The 11230-nt window shown below is 51.5% G+C and overlaps 1 protein-coding gene across 1 annotated transcript; it reads right to left on the bottom strand.

The window, feature by feature from the left end:
* Window positions 1–1910: 1910 nt before the first annotated feature.
* On the bottom strand, window positions 1911–6217 carry BCKDK (branched chain keto acid dehydrogenase kinase). The gene is made up of 12 exons (XM_041750866.1): window positions 6073–6217; window positions 5114–5495; window positions 4926–4994; window positions 4724–4834; window positions 4349–4396; window positions 4149–4268; window positions 3968–4066; window positions 3702–3775; window positions 3268–3396; window positions 3089–3178; window positions 2460–2618; window positions 1911–2366 (listed from the first exon to the last, which is right to left on the bottom strand). The coding sequence occupies exons 2-12, from the start codon at window positions 5306–5308 to the stop codon at window positions 2222–2224; spliced, it is 1239 nt and encodes a 412-aa protein (XP_041606800.1). The 5' UTR covers window positions 5309–5495; window positions 6073–6217; the 3' UTR covers window positions 1911–2221.
* Between the last annotated feature and the right edge of the window lie 5013 nt (window positions 6218–11230).

Consider the following 11230-nt stretch of genomic DNA (forward strand, 5'->3'; position numbering starts at 1 on the left):
CATAGTGTCTGCCTAAGACAGTCTCTCCCTCTCCCTACCCTCTAAAATAAATAATTAAATCTTTTTTTAAAAAGAATTGTAGGGGGTCCCTGAGTGGCTCAGCGGTTTGGCGCCTGCCTTTGGCCCAGGGCGCGATCCTGGAGTCTCGGGATCGAGTCCCGTGTCAGGCTCCCGGCATGGAGCCTGCTTCTCCCTCCTCCTGTGTCTCTGCCTCTCTCTCTCTGTCTATGATAAATAAATAAATAAATCTTTAAAAAAAAATAAATAAAAAAAGTTAAAAAAAAAAAAAAAAAGAATTGTAATGCTTTCTCTCACTCCTTATCCCATCACCTATCTTCAAGACTGTTATTTCCTCCACCCAGGGTTCTGGTGCCTCACTTTTGACTTCACCCAACGTCTTGTTACAGGGAGGCTGTCCTTGCTAGTTGAGGATTAGCCTAGGCTTCATAAATCCCTGATCCAGGTTACTACACCAACCTCCTCACTGTTCTCCCTCTAATCCTCCTTCTAATGTGCAAATCTCCCTGTTCCTTCTAGAGCTGTGTAGATGCTTTACCCAGACCCTCTGAAATCTTTTTGTTGCTTCTTCAGATCTACATTACCTTTGATGTGCTTTCAAAAGCCAGATGCTTTTTGTCAAACTATCCTTTGGGCTAATAGAGCTGTTTTGCCCCCCCCAAAATTGAAAAGGGGGTAGGGGTGCCTGGGTGGCTCAGTTGTCTTAAGTGTCCATCCAGTCCCGATTTTGCCTCAGGTCATGATCTCAGGGATGTGAGACTGAGCCCTGTGTTGGGCTCTGTTCAGAGCACAGCGCAGAGTCTGCTTAGGATTCTTTCTCTCCTTCTCCCTCTCCCCCTCCTCCTCTCTCTCAAATAAATAAAATCATTAAATAATAATATTTTAAAAAGCTGCAAAGGGAAGTTTTCAGTTTGGAAGCTTAAGTACCTACCCCACCCCTGCTTCCCAACAGACATTAACGAACCATTGTCAAGCAGAGTTCATCCATGACTGTGGAACATAGCTCTCTTGCCTCCAACTCTTAAGGCAGAGCTTACTAGCAAACTCTGAACTTTTGCCTGAGATGACATCCTTGTTTAGCCTCCTGCCCTTCCCTTTCCTGCTTCCCCCTACTTCCTAACTGGAGCCTTTTTTCAACAAATCACATGGGCATAAACCTTCTTTCAGTGTCTGCTTCTAGGAAATCCAACTGTAAACATCCCTTCCTAGCTGAAAATCTGTCCATGGATTCCTGCTGCCTACGGGATAAATCCCATGCTTCCTGGCTGTACTCCAGCCTTACCCCCTGGGCTGCAGCCAGCAGGATTTTCATCCTGGTCACTGTGGTTTCCGCCATGTGGCATCTGACCTCCAGATACAATTCCTGTCTCTCCTCAATCCGCCACCTCATCACCAGTCCCACCAAGCAGAATTTCAGGTCTTTCTTCCCCTCCCTTGGGTCCCCACCTGCTGTCTGGAGCCCTTTCCTTCTGCCCTCCCTACCAGGGCCCCACTATCCCCCAGGGCCTGCCAGGGTATAATCTTATGTGTCCCTTTTCCTTGGCAGAAGCAAGCACAGCTGGCAGGCAGTGTTTTTAATCTTACTCAAGCTCAGGAATCAGGTGGCTCAGGAGATTGCCCAGTCTGGTAACCTTCACCTCCAGAACCTGTGACTGCCAGGAAGGGAGGGTCAGAACTGAGGCCTGGAAGCTGTGCCAACTTGGGCTGTTGATACTGCCTGGGACCCAGAAACATTTGTTAAATGAAGAGATTTGGGGGCAATTCTATACCTGGCCTACCAGACTGGACAGTTAGAGACTGGGACATAAGCTACTTAAACCCAAGGGCCCAGGGAACCAAAACAGGGTGGAAACAAAAGCTCACCTGCCCTCCCCACACATGGGGCCCAAAAGGGCATTCAAAATGTGAACTTTAATAACAAACAGCAGATCAAGGTGGGGTTCCCCAGGAACAAGAATAACGGAGCTGGTGCTGGAGGCCTCAGGGGCCCCCACTTCCTCTCCTCCAAGGCCTGGAGGCAGGGAAGCAGGGGACCTCTGTAGAGGAGGGGTGGCACCGGGCTCCATGTAATTCCATCTATTTGGGGCCCTAAGACCCAAGATGCAGCAGCATGTGGAGCAGGGTGGCATCCTGCCTTGCCCAGAAGGTCCCGGCAGGGTGTGGAGCCCAGGCTAGGCAGGCAAGTGGGCCAAGGGCTGTGGGGTCAGATGCGGAAGCTTTCCTCTCGACCATCGATGTGACGGAGCCGCAAGTAGACATCTGTGCCAATGCCCTGCAAGGACTGCAGGTGGAGAGAACCGCCGAGGTACTCTGCGTAGGCCCGTGAGGTGGGCAGCCCGAAGCCAAAGCTGGGATGGGCAGAGGAAGAGGAGAGAGGCCTCAGAGGCTTAAGCCTCCTGAGCATCCCCCCAGCCCTCCACCCTGGCCAGGTGGGGCCTCACCCATGCATGGGCCCCGACTGGCCGCCACTGTGCATGTCCAGGTGGCCAAAAAGGGGGCTGATCCGGGGGTCCTGGGTGCTGGCCTCAGCTGTAGTGAAGTGGTAGTCCATAACCCGATCCAGGTCTTTGTGAGCGATTCCCCCGCCTCGGTCTGAAATCCTGGCAAGTTGTTAATAACATGGGCTTGGCTCAGCTACGGTGGGGGGGCCTCACTACTTCCCAAATAGTGCTAGGTCTGCCTTCCCGCCCCTTCCACCCAAAGATGGAATGTGATCTACCTAGACCCTTGGGCCTTGTTTTTTTATAAGTAACATCCTTCCATCCTCACTTTTCTACCTGGGCCACTGGCTGCTTTTACATTCTCATGGGATTTTACACTTATTGTCAACTCAACATTGTGGACTAGTTACCCTAACTCCCCACTCCAGGTCCCTCGGTTGCTGACAAGGATAGCGCTCTGGGACCTGCAGCTGGCCCCAGATCCACTCATATCCAGCTCATGGCATTCTTAGAACCACCAGGGACCAAGTCTCAGAGTAGGGCAGGTACTGGCTCAAGGTCATGCAGGAAGTCAGAGACAGTGCCTGGAACTCCCACGTATCCCAGCCTAACTCCCACTCAGGGCAAACCTGATAACGAGATCGATATCATTGTTGGCGATGGTGATGACCACATCTGGAACATTGTAGGGAGTGTCTAGGTGACTCTCCATCGTGGCTCTATGCAGGAGGAAAGACCAGTAGGTGGTGGTACCCCAGCCTCATCCCAGTTCCTGTCTGCCCCCTTCCAACATATTCAGCCAGCCCACCTCATAGCATTCTTGAGGAGTTCAGGCAGGATGTAGTCCAGCGGCATAGGAATGAAGGGGAAGCGGGCGGCCACATGTCCGTTGATGCGGACACGGGGGGCATTGCCATACTTGTGCTCGCATAGGCGTCTGTGGATAGGAGCAAATGTTCAAACCTAGACTAGTGAGTCTCAGATGAAGGTGATGCTGCCCCAACTATGCTCAGAGAAACTTGGCAATTTCTAGAGATATTTTTCCTTGCCACAACTGGGAGTTGCATTGAATAGAAGCCAGGGATTCTTCTAAAGACCCTAACAAGCACAGGGTAGCCCCTAAGAATGATCTGACCCAAAATATTAAGAGTGCCACGTTGGAGAACCCCTGCCGGAGGCAAGGGCTCAGGCCCAAGACTTCCCAGCCAAAGATATCCACCCCCTTAGCTGTTCTGGCCTCACCTGGCAAAGTCCACCCACTTTTCAATAATCTTCTTTGGTGACAAGCGAGTGCAGATGATGCCAACAAAGTCGGGCTGGCAGGAGAAAGAAAGTTAGGATTAAGCAACACCTCGACCCACACCTCAGCCACCAAATGCTTGCAGTCTCTGGACCTCTGAAGCAGCCCAGGCCTCTCCCCAGGCCTTTGGTCCAGTCCTCAGTCCAAGGGGGACCCTGGGTCAGTCCCTTCTGCCCCACCTAGTAGATCTCAGATCCCAGCAGCCCACCTTGTCCTCATGCAGCGCCAGATGATGTGTGGCCAACATGCGGATCCCAAGCCTCGAAGTCAGTGTTTTGTCCAAGAAGAAGCGGACAAGCTTCTCATCCTGTGAAGAGTGGAGCCTCAGAAATGCCATGCCTTTCCCAAGTCCCCCCGTAGGCCCGGGTGCCCACTGTGCTGCCCCTGACCTGTATGTGCTTCCGGCTCTCACGTAGGCCCTCAGCTAAGAGGGTCACCACATCCTTGTGATCGTCCAGCAGCTGTCGCACCAGCTGGCAGTACTGGGCCTCGTCTGCCTGGTCCTTGATCTACAGGCCACAGAGTCATAAGCATGGACGTTCCAGTCCTGACCTCTAAGCCCCTCACCCTGCCCTGGCCCAGCCCTCACCGGAGGGAAGTCTGTCAGCTTCTGGAAGGCACGGATGTACAACTCGTGCTGCAAGAAAGAGGTGTGGGAATTCACAGGGATGCTGTAGGCACTGTATAGAGAACAGCCACCCACCAAGCTTACCCATAGAGATTGCCAGCCACCCCAACTCACTTGGTTTAAACCCTCATCATGGCCTTTTAAGCCTCGATAAATATGCAGGCTTAGCCTCTGAAGGCTTGGGTCTGAGCCCTCTGTGGCCCTGAAACCTTATGGCAGGCAAGTCTCTGCCACCCAAGTCCCATCTCCCAGTGTGCCCCTTGGGCAGTGGAGGACATTCATCTACAGTCCTGTCTAGAAAAACCCAGAACCCCACACCTCCTGAGGCCACCTTACCACGTGCAGTATGGTGGGGTTGCAGCCAATGATAAAAGGAAGGCTACGGAAACCCTTGATTCGGTGAGCGATCCTCACTGGCAACTCTTGCTGCAAGTACCGGGCACTTTTCTAGGAAAAAGGAGGGAAGTCAGGGACAGGGCCTCAGTGGCTGCACCAGAGCCCCAGGAACCAAGACACAAATAGGGGGCTGGAATCTTACCAGAAGGTGGCTGCCATCCTGAGAGCGGCCTGAATAGAGCATCATGGTCGGAGTGAGGCGGACTGAGGGCTGGAGGGGCAGATGGGCTTTGAGCACTGTATCTGCAACACCCCGCCTCCACCACATTAGCTCCACCCCTTCCCTGGACACCCACTCCAGCCCAGACTGGCCCCTGGCCAGCTGCGCACCTTCTCCGCTGCCACATCGATGGCCGACTGGTTGTAAAAGGAGGTGACAGTCTTGGAGCGCTCCCGCGCCATCTCCACGTGGTTCGTGTCGGTGGCTGACGTGGAGCGGGCCCGGAGAGAGAGTGCAGGCCCCAGCAAGGGCCGGAGTGGAGGTCCGCTCCGGGGACCGCTCCCCAACACGGACGCCAGTATCATCTTCCTGCCCTGTTCCTTTGTTTCTTTGTTAGACTGGGCAGCCGCTAGGGCAGAGGACCGGATAGACGGAGGTGACCCCAAAACGGAGCAAGGGGCTATGTGGGAGGGCAGGGGCTCTTCTCCGACTTCAGGAGTGATGGCAGGTCAAGGATGCTGACAAGCTCAGCCCCCAGGGAGCAGCTCCCATCTGCGGGGTGGACGGGGAAGGGGGAGTTGTAAGGGTCTGAATCCAGACAATCCGCACCATCTCTCCACGTGGACACGGGTACCATCAGACCTGGGTAATCTCTACCCACCCATCCAACCACCTCCCCAAACACATACAGGCCGAGCCTGCACAACCTCGTTTGCCCGGGCTACTCTTCAACTTGAGGCTCTAGCCGGTGCCTGGAGGGGAGGGGATCTTCAGACCCGTCCAGTCGCAAAACACCACCCTCGCTCCCTGTGGTCCTGGGCACTCTCGTTCAGGGGGCGGGGCTGACCCCTACTCAGTGCCTTCAGGCTCGAGCCCCCCACAAGCGTGGCGCGCGCGTGCAAGGCACACAGCTTCGTGCCCCCGGGGGCCGGCTGTACCAAAGAGGCAGCCCTGGAGTCGCCGTCTGGGCTCCCCCTCCGCAGGGTCACTTGGTTCGGCCCGAATCCCCCCTGTATGGTAGATGCCACCCCGGTCCACGCGCACGCCGCGATCCCGCTCAATAGCGGCGGCTACGAGCACGCGCCGCCGAGCCTCCGCAGGCAGGGTCTGCGCGGGTTGTTCCACTTACCGCGGGGCCAGGGCCAGGGCCGGGCCCGAGGTCCGAGCGGAACGGCCCAACAGTCGACCGGCCGGGCTAGCCGAGCCGCCTGCGCCCTCGGCCGCCGTGACGTCATGTGGGCTTTGGGGGCCCGGTGCCTCCTGGGAGTTGTAGTTCGGAGCCAGACCATCCCAGCTACTCCTCTCGAAGCTCCTGGACCCCCAAGTGAATTCCACAGCTCCCTTTACAATTCTTTCGGAGTTATCTGTGGTCTCCCTGGGTCTTTGTCTGCTGCTTTATAAAATGGGCTTCCTGGGAAAGAAATGGGAGAGGGCGGAAAGACCCTTCGATGTAACACAGACCAAACCCTACCTGGTTCCGTTCCCTGTGGTCCCATCCTTCCATTTTTTGACTGATTTGTGGCAAATCAGACTGCTGGTTCAAATCCCAGTTCAGCCTTTTACTATCCGGGGCAACTTACTTAAAAACTGCTGAATGGGGCAGCCCCAGTGGCTCAGCAGTTTAGCGCCGCCTGCGGCCCGGGGCATGATCCTGGAGACCCAGGATGGAGTCCCACATCGGACTCCCTGCATGGAGCCTGCTTCTCTCTCTGCCTCTGTCTCTCTCTGTGTGTCTCTATGAATAAATAAATAAAATCTTAAAAAAAAAACTGCTTTAATATCTGTGTTGGTATAATGAGGATGGGGTTGTGTGGATATATGAGTTTATGTATGTCAAGTGCCTAGAACAGTGCCAAGGTGGAATTAACACTATGTGAGTGTTTTTTCCCTCCCCCAGAGGAAAGTTTCAGCGTCATTAATCCTGAAGAAGGCTGCACATGATGGAAGCCTCAGATAGGATCTGGGACATTGGTACAGGTGCAGAATGAGTAGGAGGAGCCCAGGCACCCAAGCTGGAGTGGGAAGGGCATGACAAGACAGAGGATAGCCTGGAAAATCTGAGGGCAGCCATGTGGAGGCTAGGAAGGAGAGGGGCTGAATGGGGCGACCAGAACCAGATCACCCAGGGCAAGGAGTCTGCATTTGTCCTGAGACAGTAAGAAGTCACTGAAGGGTTTTAATTTGATCTGCTCCTTAGAACCCTGTGTCTGTAGTGTTTGGGTGATTGAAACCAAATGCAGAGAAACCAGTGAAAAAGCAATTTACTTTTTCTAAGGAGATGATGGAGAGACTTTCCAGTGTGTAAGACTGTGTGTGTGTGTACTTGCATTTGTACTGATCAGATTTTTCTTTACCATAGTAGGTATGTATTTTCTAATTTTTTTTTTAATTTTTAAATTTAAAAAAAGGACTAATTGAAGCAGGGAACATCTTTGGAGCCGTCTTTAAACTTCAGCAGAGGTGGGGCCCTTTACCACAGCCGGCCAGCAGGCCTGGAGAAGCCTGGGGAGGTCTGTATATGGAGCAGGAGGAGAGGGCTCCTTGAGGGTCGGGGTCTGTATATGGAGCAGGAGGAGAGGGCTCCCTGAGGGTCGCGATTTCCTCCTTTCCGCCGCATCCGCACACCATTCCTGCCCTTTCTTTCCCAGCAGCCTGGCGACATCCGGGAGCGAGGCCAGGAGGCCACTGAGCTCTGGAGGCAGGCGCGCCTCGAGCGGGGGACGAGGGGAGAGGGGCGGGTGGCCCCGGTGGGGAGGACAGCACGCGCCGACACGCAAGGGACTCACCGGGCTCGCAGGGTGCCAGAACCCGCGCTCACGTGGCCGCCGCGTGGCCCCCAGGCTGGGCAGGACTTCACCCCATTTGACCCGGCGCGCTCCAGCTGCGCTCGGCCTGAACTCGCTGCTGTCACCCGGCGGCGGAGGTGGGCCATGCACCCACGGGGGTCCTAATAGTCACAGTTCAGACTGGTCCTGTCCTCCTCGAAGGGCCTCCTGTTGGATTAATCTCCTTTTCAGAGCAACTCTCTGAGGCAGTTTTGATCACTATTCTCACTTTACAGGAAGATCCAAAGACTCTTCCCCCTCTTGTCTCTCTCTGTCCTTACCCCACATGCAACGGCTCCAGCCACGCTCATCTCCCTGTTGCTCCCTAAACATACCAGGTACGTTCTGCCTCTGAGCCTTGCACTGGCTGTTCCCTCTACCGGGAACACCCTTCCCCTAGCTTACCCTTTCACATAGCTTACCCCTCCTTCAAGCTTTTGCCCAAATGTCAACTGAATGAAGCCCACCCTGACCATCCTATTTAAACTTGCAGTCACCTCCATTCCCTTCACCCCGTTCAATTTTTTATTTTAATTGTAGCATTTGTCACCAACATACTACATACTTTATGTGTTGATTATATTAATTGCTCATTTTTTTCTCTTTTTTTTTTAGTTTTCTTGTTTGTTTGTTTGTTTTGTTTATTTATTTATGAGAGACAGAGAGAGAGAGAGAGGCAGAGACACAGGCAGAGGAAGAAGCAGGCTACACTCAGGGAGCCAGATGTGGGACTCGATCCTGGGACTCTGGGATCACACCCTGAATCAAAGGTAGAATCTCTCTCTCTCTCTCTCTCTCTCTCTCTCTATGTCTATCATAAATAAATAAATAAATCTTAAAAAAAAAAGAAATAATAAAAAATAAAATGGGAAATCCCATAGGAAGAACAGGTTTGGGGAAGTTTAAGGGGTTCACTTTTGGGTGAATTGCATTACATTTGAATGACCTTGAGGCATCCAGGTGGTGACATCCAAGATGTATTTCTATTATGGGGTTTGGAGCCCAGGAGAGAGATCTAGGCTCAGGTCAGAAGTTGGAAGCTGTGACCTGTAGGGAGTAAGAGGAGATGGGAGAAAATAACGCTGTCCCTTGTGGCAGTCTGTATTTCCAAGAATGGCCCACTGCACATGAACTTCTTAGAATATTACTTTGACACTTCTCAAATCAAGAGATGGAGTTCTAGGGCACCTGGGTGGCATAGTTGGTTAAGTGGCTGACTCTGGTTTTTGACTCAGGTTATGATCTTGGGGTCCTGGGATGGAGCCCCAAGTCAGACTCCATGCTCAGCATGGAGTCTGCTTGGAATTCTCTTCTCTCTCTGTCCGTCCCCCATGTGCACACTTGCTCTCTCTCTCTCTCTCTCTCTCAAATAAATAAATAAAATCTGAAACACCTGGATGGCTCAGTGGTTGAGTGTCTGCCTTCAGCTCAGGTCGTGATCCTGGGGTCCTGGGATCAAGTCCTGCATTGGGCTCTCCACAGAGAGCCTGCTTCTCCCTCTGCCTATGTCTCTGCCTTTCTCCCTGTGTTTCTCATGAAAAAATAAATAAAATCTATAAATAAATAAATAAATATTTTTAAAAATGCAATTCTATGTTCCTTCCCTTGGAACTGAGGAGGCTTGTGTTACAGTGGAAGGGATACCATGTGACTTTGTTTTAAACATTTTATTTTTTTTTAAGATTTTATTTTTATTTTTTCATGAGAGACAGAGAGAGAGAGAGAGAGAGAGGCAAAGACACAGGCAGAGGGAGAAGCAGGCTCCATGCAGGGAGCCCAATGCTGGACTCGATCCTGGGACTCCAGGATCACGCCCTGGGCCAAAGGCAGGCACTAAACTGCTGAGCCATCCAGGGATCCCCTAAACATTTTATATTTAAGTAATATGTATGCTCAATGTGGGGCTCAAACTTACAACCCCAAGATCAAGAGTCAAATGCTCCACTAACTGAGCAAGGTGCCCTACTATATGACTTTTAAAGCTACATCATAAAAGATGATTCAGCTTCCACTTCACTCCTTGAGCGCTTGTACTAGAATCCTGAGCTGCTATGCAGGCAGTTTGACTGTCCTGTATCAATCACCTATCACTGTGTAACAAATCACCCCCACAACATCCCGGCTCAAAACAATAAACATTTAGTATCTCATACAGTTTCTTTGGGTCAGGAATCTAGAAGCAGCTAAGTTATGTGGTTCTGGCTCAGGATCTCACATGAAGTTCCAGTCAAGATGTTGGTTAAAACTACAGTCATCTGAAGGCTTGACTGATGCTGGAGGATCCAATTCCAGAGTGGCTCTCACATGCCTTACAAGTTCATGCTGGTTGTTGGCAAAAGGAATCAGTTCCTTACTAAGTGGTCTATTCCCTAGACTGCCTGAGTGTCCTCATAACATGGCAACTGGCTTCACACAGAGCCAGTGATCTGAGAGGGCACAAGATAGAAGCCGCAATATCTTTATGACTTAGCCACTAAAGCAACACACCATAATTTCTGTATTATCCTATGGGCTCAGGTCAGCCCTGTCTAGTGTAGAAAGAGACTACATAATGAATGAAATGAATACTAGAAAATGGAACTCATTCAGGACAATTTTGAAAGCTGGCTATTGTAGCCTCGAGACTGCATGCTGTGAGGAAGCCCAAACTAGCCCATACAGAGAGACTATATGGATCCTGAGACTACAAAAAAAGAGAAAGAATTGCTAGGTTAGCCCCCAGCTACTTCAAACTCCCATTGTTCCAGCATTAGCCATCATTTGACTGCAGCTATGGGAGCCAGCATTCTCAGCCAAAATTCTCTTCCCAAATTCCCAACCTATAAAATCTGTAAGAGAAAATAAAATGAGGGGATCCCTGAGTGGCTCAGCAGTTTAGCGCCTGCCTGTGGCCCAGGGCACAATCCTGGAGTCCCGGGATCAAGTCCCACGTCAGGCTCCCTGCATGGAGCCTGCTTCTCCCTCCTCCTGTGTCTCTGCCTCTCTCTCTCTCTCTCTCTCTCTCTAAGTCTATCATAAATAAATCTTTTTTAAAAAAAGAAAAGAAAATGACCATTTTTATTTCAAGCCATTCTTTTTTGTGATGATTTGTTGAACAGCAGTACACCCTCAATGATTCCCACCTTCTGGTATTCACACTACTCTGTATTCTCTTCCAGAACTGACTAGGGCTGATGTGCCCCCACAGGATAATGGAGATGAGACAATGGCCTAAGGCTGCTGTGACAAATTGCCACAAACTTAGTCGCTTAAAACAACACAACTTTATTCTCTCTCTCATAGTTTTGCAGTTCCGAAGTCTGACAAGTGTCTCACTGGGCTAAAACCAAGATATCAACAGTTTCTTTCCAGACACTTTTGGGCAGAGTCCATTTCTGTGCTTTTTCTAGAGGACACCCAACATTCCTGAGTTCATGACCTCCTTCCTCCATCTTCAAAGCCAACAACATTCCAACCTCTCTA

The sequence above is a fragment of the Vulpes lagopus genome, chromosome 3 (genome assembly GCF_018345385.1).
Source record: "Vulpes lagopus strain Blue_001 chromosome 3, ASM1834538v1, whole genome shotgun sequence".
NCBI classification, from domain to species: Eukaryota; Metazoa; Chordata; class Mammalia; order Carnivora; family Canidae; genus Vulpes; species Vulpes lagopus.